This window comes from Oncorhynchus clarkii, chromosome 26 (genome assembly GCF_045791955.1).
Source record: "Oncorhynchus clarkii lewisi isolate Uvic-CL-2024 chromosome 26, UVic_Ocla_1.0, whole genome shotgun sequence".
Lineage (NCBI taxonomy): Eukaryota > Metazoa > Chordata > Actinopteri > Salmoniformes > Salmonidae > Oncorhynchus > Oncorhynchus clarkii.
In genome coordinates, this window is record NC_092172.1 from 47,735,963 (window position 1) to 47,758,131 (window position 22,169).

Consider the following 22,169-nt stretch of genomic DNA (forward strand, 5'->3'; position numbering starts at 1 on the left):
TGTAGTTGACTGTGATGTGGTGTTGTGTAGGAGACATTGGGATTTAACCTGGTTCATTCATGTAGTTGACTGTGTTGTGGTGTTGTGTAGGAGACCTGGGGATTTAACCTGGTTCATTCATGTAGTTGACTGTGTTGTGGTGTTGTGTAGGAGACCTGGGGATTTAACCTGGTTCATTCATGTAGTTGACTGTGTTGTGGTGTTGTGTAGGAGACCTGGGGATTTAACCTGGTTCATTCATGTAGTTGACTGTGTTGTGGTGTTGTGCAGGAGACATTGGGATTTAACCCCGTTGGTTAAAAAAACAGCTCCCTGATTGATCCGCTTTTTCCGTCCTGACCCTCTGACCAACAGCAACACCTTCTTAGAGGTCAAGTCCGTCTCCAACCAGATCTGGAAGTTCCAGCGTTACCAGCTGATCATGAAGTTCCACGACCGGCCTCTCCTCCCTCCGCCCCTCATCATCTTCAGCCACATCTACATCGTTCTGAAGCACGTCAGTCGTCGCTGCAAGAGGAGAACAGAGGGAGAGCAGGACGACAGGGACAACAAAGGACTACGTCAGTGGTTTTCGGGGATATGGGTTGACTGATTGGATGACTGGTTGATTGGTCGACTCTGATTGGATGACTGATTGATTGATTGATTGGTTGACTCTGATTGGATGACTGATTGATTGATTGATTGGTTGACTCTGATTGGATGACTGGTTGATTGGTTGACTGATTGGTTGAGTGATTGGATGACTGGTTGATTGGTTGAGTGATTGGGTGATTGGTTGATTGGTTGATTGATTGGATGACTGATTGATTGGTTGATGGATTGGATGACTGGTTGATTGGTTGACTGATTGGATGGGTGGTTGATTGGTTGATTGATTGGATGACTGGTTTATTGGTTGACTGATTGGATGACTTGGTTGATTGATTAGCTAGCTGGTTATCTGGCTGAAATGGTTTTCTGGCTGGCCAGCCGGTTGGTTGACTGTCTGGTTGGTTGGCTGGGTTGACTGATTGGATGACTGGTTGATTGGTTGACTGATTGGATGACTGGTTGGTTGGTTGACTGATTGGATGACTGGTTGCTCGTCTGGTTGGTTGTCTGGGTTGACTGATTGGTCCTTCCGAGACCGATGTCAGTGCGTTCTACCAGGTTTCAGAAGCAGTTGAACTCCACCAACCCCGGCTCCAGCGTGTGACGTGTGTTTCTCTCTCTGACAGAGCTGCTGCTGAACGCTGAGGAGCTGAAGGCTCTGTATGACTTTGAGGAGCAGTGTGTGGAGGAGTATTTCAGAGAGAAGGAGGACGAGGAGCAGTCGTCTAGCAACGAACGCATCCGGGTCACATCTGAGAGGTCGGAGACCGGACAGCTATGGTCTTTCCTCTTTGGGGGAACTACCTACATTTAAATTAGCCTTGTAGAACTGTCTCAGTATTCGCTACAGTTATTCATATTTATTAGTAATACATTTGGTGTAATCATTTAGTAATACATTTGGTGTAATCATTTAGTAATACATTTGGTGTAATCATTTAGTAATACATTTGGTGTAATCATTTAGTAATACATTTGGTGTAATCATTTAGTAATACATTTGGTGTAATCATTTAGTAATACATTTGGTGTAATCACAATACATTTGGTGTAATCACAATACATTTAGTGTAATCATTTAGTAATACATTTGGTGTAATCCCAATACATTTGGTGTAATCATTTAGTAATACATTTGGTGTAATCCCAATACATTTGGTGTAATCCCAATACATTTGGTGTAATCCCAATACAGTTGGTGTAATCCCAATACAGTTGGTGTAATCCCAATACATTTGGTGTAATCCCAATACATTTGGTGTAATCCCAATACATTTGGTGTAATCCCAATACATTTGGTGTAATCCCAATACAGTTGGTGTAATCCCAATACAGTTGGTGTAATCCCAATACATTTGGTGTAATCCCAATACATTTGGTGTAATCCCAATACATTTGGTGTAATCCTAATACATTTGGTGTAATCATTTAGTAATACATTTGGTGTAATCCCAATACATTTGGTGTAATCCCAATACATTTGGTGTAATCGGCAGGGTGAGTAAAGAGTTGTGGTACCATTGACTCTCCCTCCTCTCAGGGTGGAGAACATGTCGATGCGTCTGGAGGAGGTGAACGAGAGGGAGCACTCCATGAAGGCTTCCCTGCAGACGGTGGACCTGCGACTGGGTCAGCTGGAGGAGTTCTCTGGACGTATGATGAACGCCCTGGAGAAGCTGGCCGGGGTGGACCACAACGACCTGGTCAGAACCCAGTCGGGGGTCTCCTCAGTCTGCGACACGTCCTCTCTGCTCCGCCACAGCTCCATCAACAGGTTCAATAACTTCTATAATGACTCCAGATGAGAAACACGGAATGGTCTGCTCTGTCATGTACAGTACAGTAGTGTAGTGTTTAATAAGGATGATGAGAGGATGATGTTTACTGATGATCAGTACAGTAGTCTAGTGTTTAATAAGGATGATGTTTACTGATTATCAGTACAGTAGTCTAGTGTTTAATAAGGATGATGTTTACTGATTATCAGTACAGTAGTCTAGTGTTTAATAAGGATGATGAGAGGATGATGTTTACTGATGATCAGTACAGTAGTCTAGTGTTTAATAAGGATGAAGAGAGGATGATGTTTACTGATTACCAGTACAGTAGTCTAGTGTTTAATAAGGATGATGTTTACTGATTATCAGTACAGTAGTCTAGTGTTTAATAAGGATGATGAGAGGATGATGTTTACTGATGATCAGTACAGTAGTCTAGTGTTTAATAAGGATGAAGAGAGGATGATGTTTACTGATTATCAGCACAGTAGTCTAGTGTTTAATAAGGATGATGTTTACTGATGATCAGTACAGTAGTCTAGTGTTTAATAAGGATGATGAGAGGATGATGTTTACTGATGATCAGTACAGTAGTCTAGTGTTTAATAAGGATGATGAGAGGATGATGTTACTGATTATCAGTATAGTAGTCTAGTGTTTAATAAGGATGATGAGAGGATGATGTTTACTGATGATCAGTACAGTAGTCTAGTGTTTAATAAGGATGATGTTTACTGATTATCAGTACAGTAGTCTTGTGTTTAATAAGGATGATGAGAGGATGATGTTTACTGATGATCAGTACAGTAGTCTAGTGTTTAATAAGGATGATGAGAGGATGATGTTACTGATTATCAGTATAGTAGTCTAGTGTTTAATAAGGATGATGAGAGGATGATGTTTACTGATTATCAGTACAGTAGTCTAGTGTTTAATAAGGATGATGTTTACTGATTATCAGTACAGTAGTCTAGTGTTTAATAAGGATGATGTTTACTGATTATCAGTACAGTAGTCTAGTGTTTAATAAGGATGATGTTTACTGATGATCAGTACAGTAGTCTAGTGTTTATGGACGATGTGAGGATGATGTTTACTGATTATAGTGTGTCTGTCTGTCCATCAGCTCTGACGGCTACAGTCTGTACCGGTACCACCTGGAGATGGGAGATGACACCCGATCTGAGGCTGGGGACATCAGGAGCCCTGAGAGGAAAGGGAGCCAGAGGAAGGTGGTTGAGAGGAAACGGAGTATGAGAGAAACCACGACCAGCATCACGGCCTCTGTGAAGGAGTACGGAGCCACGTTAGACGTGGTGGGCCCCAGAGAGAGGAATCATTCCAGCTCCAGTGTCTCTGTCTGCGAAGGGGTGAAGGAAACCCCAACCCAGAGGCCTGAGGTTCCTACAGAGCCTTCTCCACCGCCCTGCAGCCCTGCTGCCTCGATGGACACGGCCCTGGAGAAGGCAGGCGTGACCATGGAGAAGATCAAGCTAGAAGCAGCCCTCTCATACCCTCTGGAGAGGGTCAGGTCCCTGCAGTACCAGTCACCAGAGCCCCACAGGGACTGTCTCACCTCCAGGCCCAGATCCAGGAGCACTATGGTGTACAACCCAGCCGATGGGGGAGACGAGGGGGCTACTTGGGCCACAGACGTCAACAACCCCCTCACAGGGCATCAGGAAACGGTTACCTCCAGATCTCCGACCATCGGTCACTGGGCAGCGCGCTTCGAGTACAAAGTCCACCCCTGCCCGTTCGGCCACATGCCCAAAGTCTCCATGGAGAAGCTAGTCCCCACCACCACAGACACAAAGGACGAGGCAGAGGCCAAAGAGACAGACAGTGAACCACAGGAGCCAGGGAAGAGTCAGTCAGAGAGCAACCAAGATGGAGGTGAGGAGAAGCAGCAAGCGGAGGCTAAAGATACTGGTGGAGGCCTTCTGCTTGTGGCAGAGGACAGGATGTATCCATCACTGAGGTCTAAGAGCCTGAACACCAACCCCAGAAAAGTGAAGGCCAGAGGGGACTGGGCACAGAGAACCAAGTCAGACAGTAGTGTAAAAGACCTAACAGCTATGTTAGTAGGGACTGGGGAGACAGAGACAGAGGTAGAGACAGAGAGAGAGACTGACAGACAGTATTAAATACCTAACAGCTATGTTAGGAGGGACTGGGGAGACAGAGACAGAGGTAGAGACTGACAGACAGTATTAAAGACCTAACAGCTATGTTAGGAGGGACTGGGGAGACAGAGACAGAGGTAGAGACTGACAGACAGTATTAAAGACCTAACAGCTATATTAGTAGGGACTGGGGAGACAGAGACAGAGGGAGAGACTGACAGACAGTATTAAAGACCTAACAGCTATGTTAGGAGGGACTGGGGAGACAGAGACAGAGGTAGAGACAGAGATAGAGACTGACAGACAGTATTAAAGACCTAACAGGGGTTAAAGGCCTAACAGCTATGTTAGGAGGGACTGGGGAGACAGAGACAGAGGTAGAGACTGACAGACAGTATTAAAGACCTAACAGCTATGTTAGGAGGGACTGGGGAGACAGAGACAGAGGTAGAGACTGACAGACAGTATTAAAGACCTAACAGCTATGTTAGGTGGGACTGGGGAGACAGAGGTAGAGACTGACAGACAGTGTTAAAGACCTAACAGCTATGTTAGGAGGGACTGGGGAGACAGAGACAGAGGTAGAGACTGACAGACAGTATTAAAGACCTAACAGCTATGTTAGTAGGGACTGGGGAGACAGAGACAGAGGTAGAGACGGACAGACAGTATTAAAGACCTAACAGCTATGTTAGTAGGGACTGGGGAGACAGAGGTAGAGACTGACTGACAGTATTAAAGACCTAACAGCTATGTTAGGAGGGACTGGGGAGACAGAGACAGAGGTAGAGACTGACAGACAGTATTAAAGACCTAACAGCTATGTTAGTAGGGACTGGGGAGACAGAGACAGAGGGAGAGACTGACAGAAAGACAAAAATCCTCAAAGACAGAACACCTGTGAATGACTTCTGATGATGTCTGACTGGCATGACTCACTGTGGAATGGAATAAACTAGCCAATGGGGTGTGGTAGAGCTGAGCAGCGCTGAGCAACTCCTGTCTGAGACTCAGGAACGTTGCATATCTTGGTTTTTCCAAATCATCCCAGTTGATGGGGACAGCTTTGAGCGAGCGAATGGCGAAAGTGCGGTGATTATTGAGTTGTTGTTAAATGTTTTAGTTTTTTAAAATGTTTATTGTATGAAATGTATTTTATGTTGATTAATCAAGCAAATAACATTGCAGATACAGACAGCCATCTTATAAGTGATATTTGTATTAATCTAAAATGGAAATCATTACACAAACAAGGTAAGAGACAAGGGGCGGCAGGTAGCCTAGTGGTTAGAGTGGAGGGACGGCAGGTAGCCTAGTGGTTAGAGTGGAGGGACGGCAGGTAGACTAGTGGTTAGAGTGGAGGGACGGCAGGTAGACTAGTGGTTAGAGTGGAGGGGCGGGAGGTAGACTAGTGGTTAGAGTGGAGGGGCGGCAGGTAGCCTAGTGGTTAGAGTGGAGGGACGGCAGGTAGACTAGTGGTTAGAGTGGAGGGACGGCAGGTAGACTAGTGGTTAGAGTGGAGGGACGGCAGGTAGACCAGGGGTTAGAGTGGAGGGACGGCAGGTAGACTAGTGGTTAGAGTGGAGGGACGGCAGGTAGACTAGGGGTTAGAGTGGAGGGGCGGCAGCGTAGACTAGTGGTTAGAGTGGAGGGACGGCAGGTAGACTAGTGGTTAGAGTGGAGGGACGGCAGGTAGACTAGTGGTTAGAGTGGAGGGACGGCAGGTAGACTAGTGGTTAGAGTGGAGGGACGGCAGGTAGCCTAGTGGTTAGAGTGGAGGGACGGCAGGTAGACTAGTGGTTAGAGTGGAGGGGCGGCAGGTAGACTAGTGGTTAGAGTGGAGGGACGGCAGGTAGCCTAGTGGTTAGAGTGGAGGGACGGCAGGTAGACTAGTGGTTAGAGTGGAGGGGCGGCAGGTAGACTAGTGGTTAGAGTGGAGGGACGGCAGGTAGACTAGTGGTTAGAGTGGAGGGACGGCAGGTAGCCTAGTGGTTAGAGTGGAGGGACGGCAGGTAGACTAGTGGTTAGAGTGGAGGGACGGCAGGTAGACTAGGGGTTAGAGTGGAGGGACGGCAGGTAGACTAGTGGTTAGAGTGGAGGGACGGCAGGTAGACTAGTGGTTAGAGTGGAGGGACGGCAGGTAGCCTAGTGGTTAGAGTGGAGGGGTGGCAGCGTAGCCTAGTGGTTAGAGTGGAGGGACGGCAGGTAGTCTAGTGGTTAGAGTGGAGGGACGGCAGGTAGACTAGTGGTTAGAGTGGAGGGACGGCAGGTAGCCTAGTGGTTAGAGTGGAGGGACGGCAGGTAGACTAGTGGTTAGAGTGGAGGGACGGCAGGTAGACTAGGGGTTAGAGTGGAGGGACGGCAGGTAGACTAGTGGTTAGAGTGGAGGGACGGCAGGTAGACTAGTGGTTAGAGTGGAGGGACGGCAGGTAGCCTAGTGGTTAGAGTGGAGGGACGGCAGCGTAGACTAGTGGTTAGAGTGGAGGGACGGCAGGTAGACTAGTGGTTAGAGTGGAGGGGCGGCAGGTAGACTAGGGGTTAGAGTGGAGGGACGGCAGCGTAGACTAGTGGTTAGAGTGGAGGGACGGCAGGTAGCCTAGTGGTTAGAGTGGAGGGACGGCAGGTAGACTAGTGGTTAGAGTGGAGGGGCGGCAGGTAGACTAGTGGTTAGAGTGGAGGGACGGCAGCGTAGACTAGTGGTTAGAGTGGAGGGACGGCAGGTAGCCTAGTGGTTAGAGTGGAGGGACGGCAGGTAGACTAGTGGTTAGAGTGGAGGGGCGGCAGGTAGACTAGGGGTTAGAGTGGAGGGACGGCAGGTAGACTAGTGGTTAGAGTGGAGGGACGGCAGGTAGACTAGTGGTTAGAGTGGAGGGACGGCAGGTAGACTAGGGGTTAGAGTGGAGGGACGGCAGGTAGACTAGTGGTTAGAGTGGAGGGACGGCAGGTAGACTAGGGGTTAGAGCGTTGGACTAGTAACCGGAAGGTTGCAAGTTCAAATCCCCGAGCTGACAGGGTACAAATCTGTCGTTCTGCCCCTGAACAAGGCAGTTAAACCCACTGTTCCTAGGTCGTCATTGAAAATAAGAATTTGTTCTTTAACTGACTTGCCTAGATAAATAAATGCATAGTTTTTCCAAACATTTGTTTGATCCTTAAAAATGGGTAAAAAAAAAGGGACAATTATAACGACTCTGTTGATTGAATAACGTTGAATTCTGAAATTAAAAATGTTAATTATTTGAATTGCTCTTGTGTTGAATATCAGCATGTCGGTCTATCTGTGAGTTAAAATGTTGTAACAGCGCCCTCTAGAGCTCAGCTGACGAAAACAAAGGACCATAATTACATCAACAATCCACATGGGAAGAACATACAGCAGGGATGGTCAGCTCCGGTCCTCGGGGCCTGATTTATAACACACTTTTGGCCCAGTCCAAGCTGGTAAACCTGACTCTAAGAATCAGCTAATCATGGGTCGCGTTCCCCTATCCAGGTGTTGTAATATCTACTATGTGTCAGCAGCTTTCTGAGACGGGGAACAACAGACAACGTCTGAGACCGGGAACAACAGCCAACGTAAATTAACGTAAATGAATAGACCCCGCCCCGTGTCTTACCAGAGGCTGCTGTTCTCTCCTGCCGATGGAGTGTATAACCCACCAGCTGTTGTTTACATAAATTAATAGGCCCCGCCCCCGTGTCTTACCAGAGGCTGCTGTTCTCTCCTGCCGATGGAGTGTATAACCCACCAGCTGTTGTTTACATAAATGAATAGGCCCCGCCCCGTGTCTTACCAGAGGCTGCTGTTCTCTCCTGCCGATGGAGTGTATAACCCACCAGCTGTTGTTTACATAAATTAATAGGCCCCGCCCCCGTGTCTTACCAGAGGCTGCTGTTCTCTCCTGCCGATGGAGTGTATAACCCACCAGCTGTTGTTTACATAAATTAATAGGCCCCGCCCCGTGTCTTACCAGAGGCTGCTGTTCTCTCCTGCCGATGGAGTGTATAACCCACCAGCTGTTGTTTACATAAATTAATAGGCCCCGCCCCCGTGTCTTACCAGAGGCTGCTGTTCTCTCCTGCCGATGGAGTGTATAACCCACCAGCTGTTGTTTACATAAATGAATAGGCCCCGCCCCCGTGTCTTACCAGAGGCTGCTGTTCTCTCCTGCCGATGGAGTGTATAACCTGCCAGCTGTATGTTATTAATGTCGTCGTTCAGCCACGACTCGGTGAAAGTAGGTAGGATATACGTGCTTTCAGTTCCTCACATTTATTTTCCAGTGAGCGGTATGACGGCTGCGTGGACCCATGGTGTTTATACATGCGTACTATTGTTTGTACAGGTGAACGTGGTACCTTCAGGCGTTTGGAAATTGCTCCCAAGGATGAAGCAGACTTTGTGGAGGTCTACAATTTTTTCTGAGGTGTTGGCGGATTTCTTTTGATTTTCCCATGATGTCAAGCAAAGAGGCACTGAGTTTGAAGGTAATGAAATACATCCACAGGTACACCTCCAATTGACTCAAATGATGTCAATTAGCCTATCAGAAGCTTCTAAAGCCATGACATCATTTTCTGGAATTTTCCAAGCTGTTTAAAGGCACAGTCAACTTAGTGTATGTAAACTTCTGACCCACTGTTATTGTGATACAGTGAATTATAAGTGAAACAATTGTTGGAAAATAACTTGCGTCATGCACAAAGTAGATGTCCTAACCGACTTGCCAAAACTATAGTTTGTTAACAAGAAATTTGTGAAGTGGTTAAAAAACTAGTTTTAATGACTCCATCCTAAGTGTATGTAAACTAGTTTTAATGACTCCAACCTAAGTGTATGTAAACTAGTTTTAATGCCTCCAACCTAAGTGTATGTAAACTAGTTTTAATGACTCCAACCTAAGTGTATGTAAACTAGTTTTAATGACTCCAACCTAAGTGTATGTAAACTAGTTTTAATGACTCCAACCTAAGTGTATGTAAACTAGTTTTAATGACTCCCAACCTAAGTGTATGTAAACTAGTTTTAATGACTCCAACCTAAGTGTATGTAAACTAGTTTTAATGACTCCAACCTAAGTGTATGTAAACTAGTTTTAATGACTCCCAACCTAAGTGTATGTAAACTAGTTTTAATGCCTCCAACCTAAGTGTATGTAAACTAGTTTTAATGACTCCAACCTAAGTGTATGTAAACTAGTTTTAATGACTCCAACCTAAGTGTATGTAAACTAGTTTTAATGACTCCAACCTAAGTGTATGTAAACTAGTTTTAATGACTCCCAACCTAAGTGTATGTAAACTTCCGATGAGGAAGATAACAAATAATAAGGAAGGAAACAAACAAAAAACACCCACACTGGATATTTAAAAAAAAGACAAAAGTAATTTAATTTTTATACAATATCAGTTCACACTGATCAGATCGATATGTTACAGAGTTGACAAAAAGGAGCCGGAAGACAAGTTAACAAGCTGCTTGTACAAAGTACGTTGATAAGGAGAAAATACCTCATTTAAACATGTCTTTCAGATCTGAAGAGAAAGAACGCCAAAACAAATGGGAGGAATGCTTTCATTGTTACACCAACAGGATAGAAAACAAATGGGAGGAATGCTTTCATTGTTACACCAACAGGATAGAAAACAAATGGGAGGAATGCTTTCATTGTTACACCAACAGGATAGAAAACAAATGGGAGGAAGGCTTTCATTGTTACACCAACATGATAGAAAACAAATGGGAGGAATGCTTTCATTGTTACACCAACATGATAGAAAACAAATGGGAGGAATGCTTTCATTGTTACACCAACAGGATAGAAAACAAATGGGAGGAATGCTTTCATTGTTACACCAACATGATAGAAAGTATTCTAGAATGTCTGCATACATCTGTATTTCCAGACATGACGCTACATGACGTTCCCATGAGAATTCATGTCCCTCGCCGTCACTGCATTACAACAACAGCTCTCTATCAGACATATCTACTACATGTAGTAACTCAAGCCTTCACGCATCGTTCCACAAAAAACAAGTGATTATTATATCGTCAGTCTCTGCCCCCCGTCGTCTCACTACACACTATTACAATTCTTCATCCTTTTAAAGTAACTGTCCAGTGTTTACAAATGGCTATGAAATATGACCTGTAAAATGTATTAGTTTTCCTTCCAAAAATGGGTAATTAAGCACGTTGAAAAGCAGCTTTTCTGTTTGGAACGGTGTGGGCGTACCCCAACAACAGAACGGTGTGGAGGTATCCCCAACAACAGAACGGTGTGGAGGTAACCCCAACAACAGAACGGTGTGGAGGTATCCCCAACAACAGAACGGTGTGGAGGTATCCCCAACAACAGAACGGTGTGGAGGTATCCCCAACAACAGAACGGTGTGGAGGTATCCCCAACAACAGAACGGTGTGGAGGTATCCCCAACAACAGAACGGTGTGGAGGTATCCCCAACAACAGAACGGTGTGGAGGTATCCCCAACAACAGAACGGTGTGGGCGTACCCCAACAACAGAACGGTGTGGAGGTATCCCCAACAACAGAACGGTGTGGAGGTATCCCCAACAACAGAACGGTGTGGAGGTATCCCCAACAACAGAACGGTGTGGAGGTATCCCCAACAACAGAACGGTGTGGAGGTATCCCCAACAACAGAACGGTGTGGAGGTATCCCCAACAACAGAACGGTGTGGAGGTAACCCCAACAACAGAACGGTGTGGAGGTAACCCCAACAACAGAACTGGACAGTTACTTTAAATACGAATGGTTTTGACCAATCAACCATGACCATCACACACAACAGGTATATGTTGAAAATGGATTGTAGTTGCTTTCTTCTGTCTTTTACAATCTTTTACAATCAACCTGGAAATAAACATCCCGGCTTACTTTACAGTGCCGAGTATGATCTCCTTCACATTCCTTCCATCACAAAAAAAGTTGTTTAAAAAAAAAAAAGTGTTTTCAGAAAAAAATTAAGTTAGGTTTGACAGCTTGCCGTAAATTAAAATAAAAAATAAATTAAATCCTATCTGGCGTGTGTTTTGTCATGACATGGAGTGGTACAGACATCAATTTACCTTCAATACACACAATCACCATCAAACTACTGACCCTTCACATGAAATATAGACGTGTTAGAAGCACCTTCAATCTGAACAGACACACACACACACACACACACACACACACACACACACACACAGAGAAGATAAAATGCAGCAGATCAGAATAATACAACAGTGGTTTTATAAACCAGAAAGAGCAGGATGTAACAGCAGATATAAGGATATTAATATGAACTGGAAAAAGTGTCCATAATCAACATGTTTTTGTTTGGCGATAATAAAGAGCTAATAAAATGAAACATGTAGAAAGTGGTATACCTTGTGGTTTCACAAAGCATGCTGGGAGTAAACGCCAGTGTCCAATGTCTTATCGGATACCGTATAAAAAATGTAATACCATAAACAACATTTGCATGAACGCACCAACGATAGAACACGAGAGGTTTTATTTGCTTGTTGCTACTTTTCAAAAGCACTTGTATGAGTCAGTATCTGCTACCCTGGTGGTTGTATGAGTCAGTATCTGCTACTGTGGTGGTTGTCGTGGTTGTATGAGTCAGTATCTGCTACCCTGGTGGTTGTATGAGTCAGTATCTGCTACCGTGGTGGTTGTCGTGGTTGTATGAGTCAGTATCTGCTACTGTGGTGGTTGTATGAGTCAGTATCTTCTACCGTGGTGGTTATATGAGTCAGTATCTTCTACCGTGGTGGTTGTATGAGTCAGTATCTTCTACCCTGGTGGTTGTATGAGTCAGTATCTTCTACCCTGGTGGTTGTATGAGTCAGTATCTTCTACCGTGGTGGTTGTCGTGGTTGTATGAGTCAGTATCTGCTACCATGGTGGTTGTATGAGTCAGTATCTTCTACCCTGGTGGTTATATGAGTCAGTATCTGCTACCGTGGTGGTTGTATGAGTCAGTATCTGCTACCGTGGTGGTTGTCGTGGTTGTATGAGTCGGTATCTGCTACCGTGGTGGTTATATGAGTCAGTATCTGCTACCGTGGTGGTTGTCGTGGTTGTATGAGTCGGTATCTGCTACCGTGGTGGTTGTATGAGTCAGTATCTGCTACCGTGGTGGTTGTATGAGTCAGTATCTGCTACCGTGGTGGTTGTCGTGGTTGTACGAGTCGGTATCTGCTACCGTGGTGGTTGTCGTGGTTGTACGAGTCGGTATCTGCTACCGTGGTGGTTGTCGTGGTTGTATGAGTCAGTATCTGCTACCGTGGTGGTTGTACGAGTCGGTATCTGCTACCGTGGTTGTTGTATGAGTCAGTATCTGCTACCCTGGTGGTTGTATGAGTCAGTATCTTCTACCGTGGTGGTTGTCGTGGTTGTATGAGTCAGTATCTGCTACCCTGGTGGTTGTATGAGTCGGTATCTTCTACTGTGGTGGTTGTATGAGTCGGTATCTTCTATCGTGGTGGTTGTATGAGTCAGTATCTTCTACCGTGGTGGTTGTCGTGGTTGTATGAGTCAGTATCTGCTACCCTGGTGGTTGTATGAGTCGGTATCTGCTACCCTGGTGGTTGTATGAGTCAGTATCTGCTACTGTGGTGGTTGTATGAGTCAGTATCTGCTACCGTGGTGGTTGTATGAGTCAGTATCTGCTACCGTGGTGGTTGTCGTGGTTGTATGAGTCAGTATCTGCTACCCTGGTGGTTGTATGAGTCGGTATCTTCTACCGTGGTGGTTGTATGAGTCAGTATCTTCTACCGTGGTGGTTGTATGAGTCAGTATCTTCTACCGTGGTGGTTGTATGAGTCAGTATCTGCTACTGTGGTGGTTGTATGAGTCAGTATCTGCTACCGTGGTGGTTGTATGAGTCAGTATCTGCTACCGTGGTGGTTGTACGAGTCGGTATCTGCTACCGTGGTGGTTGTATGAGTCAGTATCTGCTACTGTGGTGGTTGTACGAGTCGGTATCTTCTACCGTGGTGGTTGTATGAGTCGGTATCTGCTACCGTGGTGGTTGTATGAGTCAGTATCTGCTACTGTGGTGGTTGTACGAGTCGGTATCTTCTACCGTGGTGGTTGTCGTGGTTGTATGAGTCGGTATCTGCTACCGTGGTGGTTGTCGTGGTTGTATGAGTCAGTATTTTCTACCCTGGTGGTTGTATGAGTCAGTATCTGCTACCCTGGTGGTTGTATGAGTCAGTATCTGCTACTGTGGTGGTTGTACGAGTCGGTATCTTCTACCGTGGTGGTTGTATGAGTCAGTATCTGCTACCCTGGTGGTTGTATGAGTCAGTATCTGCTACTGTGGTGGTTGTACGAGTCGGTATCTTCTACCGTGATGGTTGTATGAGTCGGTATCTGCTACCGTGATGGTTGTATGAGTCAGTATCTGCTACCCTGGTGGTTGTATGAGTCAGTATCTGCTACCATGGTGGTTGTATGAGTCAGCATCTGCTACCATGGTGGTTGTCGTTGTTGTATGAGCTAGTATCTGCTACCGTGGTGGTTGTCGTCGTCGTATGAGTCGGTATCTGCTACCGTGGTAGTTCTGGTCATTGTATGAGTCAGTATCTGCTACCGTGTTGGTTGTATGAGTCAGTATCTGCTACCGTGGTGGTTGTCGTGGTTGTATGAGTCGGTATCTGCTACCGTGGTGGTTGTATGAGTGGGTATCTGCTACCGTGGTGGTTGTATGAGTGGGTATCTGCTACCGTGGTGGTTGTCGTCATTGTATGAGTCAGTATCTGCTACCGTGGTGGTTGTATGAGTCAGTATCTGCTACCGTGGTGGTTGTGGTCATTGTATGAGTCAGTATCTGCTACCATGGTGGTTGTGGTCATTGTATGAGTCAGTATCTGCTACCGTGGTGGTTGTGGTCGTTTCTTCAGAAAGGGCTGTCAACTCAAATCAGTGCTGCAAACTGAGGGCCGTTTTCAGTGAATAGAATGAAAGAAAGTCTGAACTTCAAAACACACAACAACAACAACAACATTCAAGGCTTTAAAACGACAAAGCACAGAGGCTGCTCAGTGGTTTTACGTTTAGTAGAGCCTACTCAGTGGTTTTAAGTTGAGTAGAGGCTGCTCAGTGGTTTTAAGTTGAGTAGAGGCTGCTCAGTGGTTTTAAGTTGAGTAGAGGCTGCTCAGTGGTTTTAAGTTGAGTAGAGGCTGCTCAGTGGTTTTAAGTTGAGTAGAGGCTCCTCAGTGGTTTTAAGTTGAGTAGAGGCTGCTCAGTGGTTTTAAATTGAGTAGAGGCTCCTCAGTGGTTTTAAGTTGAGTAGAGGCTACTCAGTGGTTTTAAATTGAGTAGAGGCTGCTCAGTGGTTTTAAGTTGAGTAGAGGCTGCTCAGTGGTTTTAAGTTGAGTAGAGGCTGCTCAGTGGTTTTAAGTTGAGTAGAGGCTGCTCAGTGGTTTTAAATTGGAGTAATTGAGAAACCTCCTTCTGTAAGTGCATGACTAAGTGACAACATTAAAACTGGTCATTCATTACGTCCGATTGAGTGAAGCCAATTCTGAGTCCGTCATCAGTTGAAGTGCCGAGCAATGAGCATCCTTTAACTCTTTAGAGTGGTTCTGAAGAGCGGTTCTGAAGAGCGGCTCTGAATCTAGCACCTTTAGTGCTCTGGACCAGGGATGCATCGTCGAATGACTGCAGCGTCCTTTTTGACAGAGGCGGTGTTTTAACAATCATTGAAACATCCATAACGATCTCCAGTGCGATTATCATAAAGATGATATTAAGCTAAAAGACTAAAAAAAATTAAAATAAAGACATTGGTGAAACAACCACCACAATGAAGTCATCAGCTTTGGTAGAATACTAAACAACAGTTACATTTTCCTTTCTAGCGTGGGCAGAACATGCAGTAACAACACTCTCTTTTCTCTCCATCTCTCCCTGCAGTCATGTTCATTCATCACTTTAAAAAAATGACTATATTCTTCTCTAATAGCAAACCAACCCGAGATCCACGTCAAACAAACTCTTCCAATCCTTCAGGTGTCAATCTTTTTTTTACCCCCCCCCCCCCCCCCTTAGAAAGATAGGCAGGTAAAGAAAGACAAGACACGCGACATCAAAATAAAAAGTTAACCGTGCATCGAGTGGATACAGGGGGAAGGCAGCTTCAGCTAAACAGGAAGCTGAACAAACAACAAAGCGTTTCCAGGGGTGAGTTAAAGAACACAGAAGACAGGGTTCAACTGTCAATCAGAGCTGTTGGGGGGGGGGGGGGGGGGGGAATGTACGGCATCCAAAATGCCACCCTATTCCCTATATAGTGCACTACTTTTGACCAGGGCCTGCATAATAGGGCTCTGGTGAAGAGTAGTGCACTATATAGTGAATAGGGTTCCATTTGGGATGCACCCCTAGACTAACTCCTTTGGGGAAGGGAGAGAGGGGTGCAGTTGAGGGGCATTCCTTGTTCTTTTCAGAATTGTTTTGGGTTCTCTAACGTGTCATTTTTGAAATGGGATGGCGAGTCGCTTTCCTCTGTAGCCTACATAATAGCCAGGCAGTTCAGCAGCAATAAGTAGCCTAGCCTGGCCAAGACCCAGTGCTTTGTAGGTAGCCTGGTACCAGGCCTGGTGAGGGGTTGGAGGAGTGCTAGGTAGGTAGCCTGGTACCAGGCCTGGTGAGGGGTCAGAGGTATGCTAGGTAGGTAGCCTGGTACCAGGCCTGGTGAGCGGTTGGAGGAGTGCTAGGTAGGTAGCCTGGTACCCAGGCCTAGTGAGGGGTTGGAGGAGTGCTAGGTAGGTAGCCTGGTACCAGGCCTGGTGAGGGGTTGGAGGAGTGCTAGGTAGGTAGCCTGGTACCCAGGCCTGGTGAGGGGTTGGAGGAGTGCTAGGTAGGTAGCCTGGTACCAGGTGATGGGGTTGGGGGTGTGCTAGGTAGGTAGCCTGGTACCAGGCCTGGTGAGGGGTTGGAGTAGTGCTAGGTAGGTAGCCTGGTACCCAGGCATGGTGAGGGGTTGGAGGAGTGCTAGGTAGGTAGCCTGGTACCCAGACATGGTGAGGGGTTGGAGGAGTGCTAGGTAGGTAGCCTGGTGAGGGGTTGGGGGTGTGCTAGGTAGGTAGCCTGGTACCAGGCCTGGTGAGGGGTTGGAGGAGTGCTAGGTAGCTAGCCTGGTACCCAGGCCTGGTGAGGGGTTGGAGGAGTGCTAGGCAGGTAGCCTGGTACCAGGCCTGGTGAGGGGTTGGAGGAGTGCTAGGTAGGTAGCCTGGTACCCAGGCCTGGTGAGGGGTTGGAGGAGTGCTAGGTAGGTAGCCTGGTACCCAGGCCTGGTGAGGGGTTGGAGGAGTGCTAGGTAGGTAGCCTGCTACCCAGGCCTGGTGAGGGGTTGGGGGTGTATTCTGCTCAGCTCTAGGGGGAAGCAGCAGGGCAGGTAAAGGCTGTATCAGTCCATGGAAAGGAGAGGACTGATCCACTAGAACAGTGAACATCTGAAGAAGTTGCTCTTCTTTGACCGGGTCTCTGTGATCTTGACCGGCCCACCTCCTCCTGGAGGACTGCTGTCGTTCTAAAGCAGGGGGAGGGGGGGGGGGGGGGTGTGAAAGGGTTGGTGTCAAAGGTCAATTACCACTCTTAAGATCCCATTGCTGTCAACAACTGAGGATACATCATATCATATGAGCATCATCTGCAAAACAACCAACATAAACTCACTATTTTTCTGTTGAGTCTCGTCATTATGTCTCTTCCCAGTGTGAAAAAGGACTGTGTTTCAAAACAACAACAAAACAGAATGTATACTTCAGGAACACGTTTATTAGAGGAAAAAAATGTCCTGTTTTCAATGGAAAAAGACTGAGATAATAATGAATAAATAGGTATTGAACAGAACTCACCTCTTCCACGTTCATAATAATGAATAAATAGGTATAAATGAATAGTACTGAACAGAACTCACCTCTTCCACGTTCAGACTGGACTTGGCGCTTGTTTCTAAGAACTTGATGCCGTAATCAATCGCCAACTGTGACAAATAAAACATTATGAGAACAATTCATGTTAATAACAGATGTACCTTTAAAAACAATCAACAGCAGCCCCCCCCCCCCCCCCCCCCCCCCCATGCAACACATTCCAAGAGGCATAGCACAGAACGTAAAAGTGATGTTACCTTTCTGTTACAGAAGGGAATTGTACTACATCGTGAAGGGAGAACGGGGCTGGCTATGACAGACATAGATCATACTGTATATTATGAGTATGTCATACATACAACCTGGGAGTACATTTACATCAAAGATACTATGAAGAGCAGTGTGGCGGGTTTGTCCAAAGATACTATGAAGAGCAGTGTGGGGGTTTCACCAAAGATACTATGAAGAGCAGTGTGGGGGGTTTCTCCAAAGATACTATGAAGAGCAGTGTGGGGGTTTCACCAAAGACACTATGAAGGGCAGTGTGGGGGGTTTGTCCAAAGATACTATGAAGAGCAGTGTGGGGGTTTCACCAAAGATACTATGAAGAGCAGTGTGGGGGGTTTCTCCAAAGATACTATGAAGAGCAATATGGGGGTTTCACCAAAGATACTATGAAGAGCAGTGTGGGGGGTTTCTCCAAAGATACTATGAAGAGCACTGTGGGGGGTTTCTCCAAAGATACTATGAAGAGCAGTGTGGGGGTTTCACCAAAGATACTATGAAGAGCAGTGTGGGGGGTTTGTCCAAAGATACTATGAAGAGCACTGTGGGGGTTTCACCAAAGATACTATGAAGAGCACTGTGGGGGTTTCACCAAAGATACTATGAAGAGCAGTGTGGGGGTTTCACCAAAGATACTATGAAGAGCAATATGGGGGTTTCACCAAAGATACTATGAAGAGCAGTGTGGGGGGTTTCTCCAACGATACTATGAAGAGCAGTGTGGGGGGTTTCTCCAAAGATACTATGAAGAGCAGTGTGGGGGTTTCACCAAAGATACTATGAAGAGCAGTGTGGGGGTTTCACCAAAGATACTATGAAGAGCAGTGTGGGGGGTTTCTCCAAAGATACTATGAAGAGCAGTGTGGGGGGTTTCTCCAAAGATACTATGAAGAGCAGTGTGGGGGTTTCACCAAAGATACTATGAAGAGCAATATGGGGGTTTCACCAAAGACACTATGAAGGGCAGTGTGGGGGGTTTCTCCAAAGATACTATGAAGAGCAGTGTGGGGGTTTCTCCAAAGACACTATGAAGGGCAGTGTGGGGGTTTCTCTTTTCTCGGGAACGTTATCACATTGTTTCCAACGCACCCTGCAACAAGACATCTCAGACTCGTCAGTGCCTATTGGAAACACACAGAGACCCTGAACTCTGACCTCCGTACCTTTTCTCCTCGTTCTTTAGACACCTGTCTTTTGTCGTTCATGTCACACTTGTTTCCTAGGATCATCCTCTCCACGTCAGAGGAGGCATGCTACAGACAGACAGAGGAGGAGGAGACTCAGTTATACTACAGACAGAATGAGAGAAGACTGATTATTGCTACGGACAGACAGAATGAGAGAAGACTGATTATTGCTACGGACAGACAGAATGAGAGAAGACTGATTATTGCTACAGACAGACAGAATGAGAGAAGACTGATTATTGCTACAGACAGACAGAATGAGAGAAGACTGATTATTGCTACAGACAGAATGAGAGAAGACTGAATATTGCTACAGACAGACAGAATGAGAGAAGACTGATTATTGCTACAGACAGAATGAGAGAAGACTGAATATTGCTACAGACAGAATAAGGAGACTGATTATTGCTACAGACAGAATGAGAGAAGACTGATTATTGCTACAGACAGAATGAGAGAAGACTGAGTATTGCTACAGACAGACAGAATGAGAGAAGACTGATTATTGCTACAGACAGAATGAGAGAAGACTGAATATTGCTACAGACAGAATAAGGAGACTGATTATTGCTACAGACAGAATAAGGAGACTGATTATTGCTACAGACAGAATGAGAGAAGACTGATTATTGCTACAGACAGAATGAGAGAAGACTGAGTATTGCTACAGACAGACAGAATGAGAGAAGACTGATTATTGCTACAGACAGAATGAGAGAAGACTGAATATTGCTACAGACAGAATAAGGAGACTGATTATTGCTACAGACAGAATGAGAGAAGACTGATTATTGCTACAGACAGAACGAGAGAAGACTGATTATTGCTACAGACAATGAGAGAAGACTGATTATTGCTACAGACAGAATGAGAGAAGACTGAATATTGCTACAGACAGAATAAGGAGACTGATTATTGCTACAGACAGAATGAGAGAAGACTGATTATTGCTACAGACAGAACGAGAGAAGACTGATTATTGCTACAGACAATGAGAGAAGACTGATTATTGCTACAGACAGAATGAGAGAAGACTGAATATTGCTACAGACAGAATAAGGAGACTGATTATTGCTACAGACAGAATGAGAGAAGACTGATTATTGCTACAGACAGAACGAGAGAAGACTGATTATTGCTACAGACAATGAGAGAAGACTGATTATTGCAACTGATTGTTTTTAGGCTACCTGCTGCGGTAGCTTCACACCTGATTGGTTTTAGGCTACTTGCTGCGGTAGCTTCACACCTGATTGGTTTTAGGCTACTTGCTGCGGTAGCTTCATACCTCTTCAATGTTCCTGATCCAGTTCTTGATGTTCTCGAAGGACTTCTCGTTAGTGATGTCATACACTAGCATGATACCCTGTTGGACAAAGGACAGGAAGTGACGTCAGAGGAAGTGACACGCCGTGACATTAACAGGAAAAGACCCAACCTAGCGCCATTCCAGACATGACCCGGTGAAATGTCTGTATGTCTGTGTTGTCGTCAAGTAAGGGGCTTGGGTCTTGACTGTTATCACTACAAGCTTGAAGCCCTTATAAACCCAGAATACTCTGCCTCAATAAAATAATAACAGGTTGTTTTTCCAAACATGTATTGACATATATAGAACCTGGTTAGTAAGCAAAACATAAGAACAGTACATTTCCTAACCGGACACACAGCCATGAATAAGGTGGAATAGACATCGTTCTGACATCGTAACCAGACTTCACTCTAGGGGTGTAGTATATCCTATAGGACACCATATCAGAGATCCTAGAACGTAACCAGACTTCACTATATCATCAGGGGTGTAGTATATCCTATAGGACACCATATCAGAGATCCTAGAACGTAACCAGACTTCACTCTATCATTAGGGGTGTAGTATATCCTATAGGACACCATATCAGCGATCCTAGAACGTAACCAGACTTCACTCTATCATTAGGGGTGTAGTATATCCTATAGGACACCATATCAGAGATCCTAGAACGTAACCAGACTTCACTATATCATTAGGGGTGTAGTATATCCTATAGGACACCATATCAGAGATCCTAGAACGTAACCAGACTTCACTCTATCATTAGGGGTGTAGTATATCCTATAGGACACCATATCAGAGATCCTAGAACGTAACCAGACTTCACTCTATCATTAGGGGTGTAGTATATCCTATAGGACACCATATCAGAGATCCTAGAACGTAACCAGACTTCACTCTATCATTAGGGGTGTAGTATATCCTATAGGACACCATATCAGAGATCCTAGAACGTAACCAGACTTCACTCTATCATTAGGGGTGTAGTATATCCTATATTTATACTGTGGTCAGTTCCACTGCCTCAGAGTTCTAGTAGAATAGAACTCTGAGGCAGTGGAACTGACCACAGGATACATCCTCTTAAGGATCCGCCCCCTTTTATTCAAATTTCACCTAAAATGACTCATAACCAAATCTAACTTCCTGTAGCTCAGGCCCTGAAGCAAGGATATACATATGCTTGGTACCATTTGAAAGGAAACACTTTGAAGTTTGTGGAAATGTGAAAGATATGTAGGAGAATATAACACAATAGATCTGGTAGAAGAAAATACAAAGACAAAACCAACCGTTTGTTTTTCTGTCACCATCTTTGAAATGCAAGAGAAAGGTCACAGCTAAAGCCATCACTCTGGTTGTAATTCCGATAGTGTCCACAAGATGGCAGCAGAGGGTATGTGCAAAGTTTCAGACAGATAACTTGAAGTATGAGTGAACTACAAGACTTTTAGTCCCCCCAGGTACATTTGGGCAAATCGTGAAGGAGACATTCGCATTCATATAAAAAACAATTCTGCAAGAATATTGTCAAATCTGTTTACTTGGACTTGTGATTTAACTTTCCAAGTATTAGTAGCCATATTATAAGTTTAACATTTGCAAAACAACTAGTTTTCGTAACTTCATAACTCTGAATATTCTTAGTGTCCAAAAAGAAAAGGCATGATGTCGTAAAAGGTTAGCGCCAACATTTAGCGACAGAGACGGGGTTTCCTGATACTCCCGTAAAGCCCAGCTCATTGGCTATCTAGCTAGCTTTGTTTTGACCCCCGATTGGTGCTTATTTTGACAAAGAGAGTCATTAAAATGAAGACCGGACGCGTCATCAGCGCGCCATGAAGGCGTCGCTCTCTGACCAAATATGGTGTCCTATAGGATATACTACACCCCTAATGATAGAGTGAAGTCTGGTTACGTTCTAGGATCTCTGATATGGTGTCCTATAGGATATACTACACCCCTAATGATAGAGTGA

At 45.2% G+C, this 22,169-nt stretch overlaps 2 protein-coding genes across 2 annotated transcripts in view; one reads left to right on the forward strand and one right to left on the reverse strand.

Annotated features, from left to right (window-relative positions):
• Positions 1-5,480, forward strand: part of LOC139384639 (transient receptor potential cation channel subfamily M member 1-like) — a 48,222-nt gene extending 42,742 nt beyond the window's left edge. The window contains exons 17-20 of the mRNA XM_071129454.1: positions 355-560; positions 1,221-1,353; positions 2,135-2,368; positions 3,499-5,480. Of these exons, the coding sequence (XP_070985555.1) occupies positions 355-560; positions 1,221-1,353; positions 2,135-2,368; positions 3,499-4,519 (1,594 nt within the window). The 3' untranslated portion in view covers positions 4,520-5,480. The remainder of the gene's footprint in view (positions 1-354; positions 561-1,220; positions 1,354-2,134; positions 2,369-3,498) is intronic.
• Positions 5,481-16,193: 10,713 nt separating this feature from the next.
• The window catches only part of LOC139384329 (RAB8B, member RAS oncogene family), a 31,908-nt gene continuing 25,932 nt past the window's right edge, over positions 16,194-22,169 (reverse strand). The window contains exons 4-8 of the mRNA XM_071129026.1: positions 20,165-20,242; positions 18,853-18,942; positions 17,449-17,514; positions 17,205-17,255; positions 16,194-17,058 (exon numbers count right to left, since the gene is read on the reverse strand). Coding sequence (XP_070985127.1) covers positions 16,966-17,058; positions 17,205-17,255; positions 17,449-17,514; positions 18,853-18,942; positions 20,165-20,242 — 378 coding nt within the window. The 3' untranslated portion in view covers positions 16,194-16,965. The remainder of the gene's footprint in view (positions 17,059-17,204; positions 17,256-17,448; positions 17,515-18,852; positions 18,943-20,164; positions 20,243-22,169) is intronic.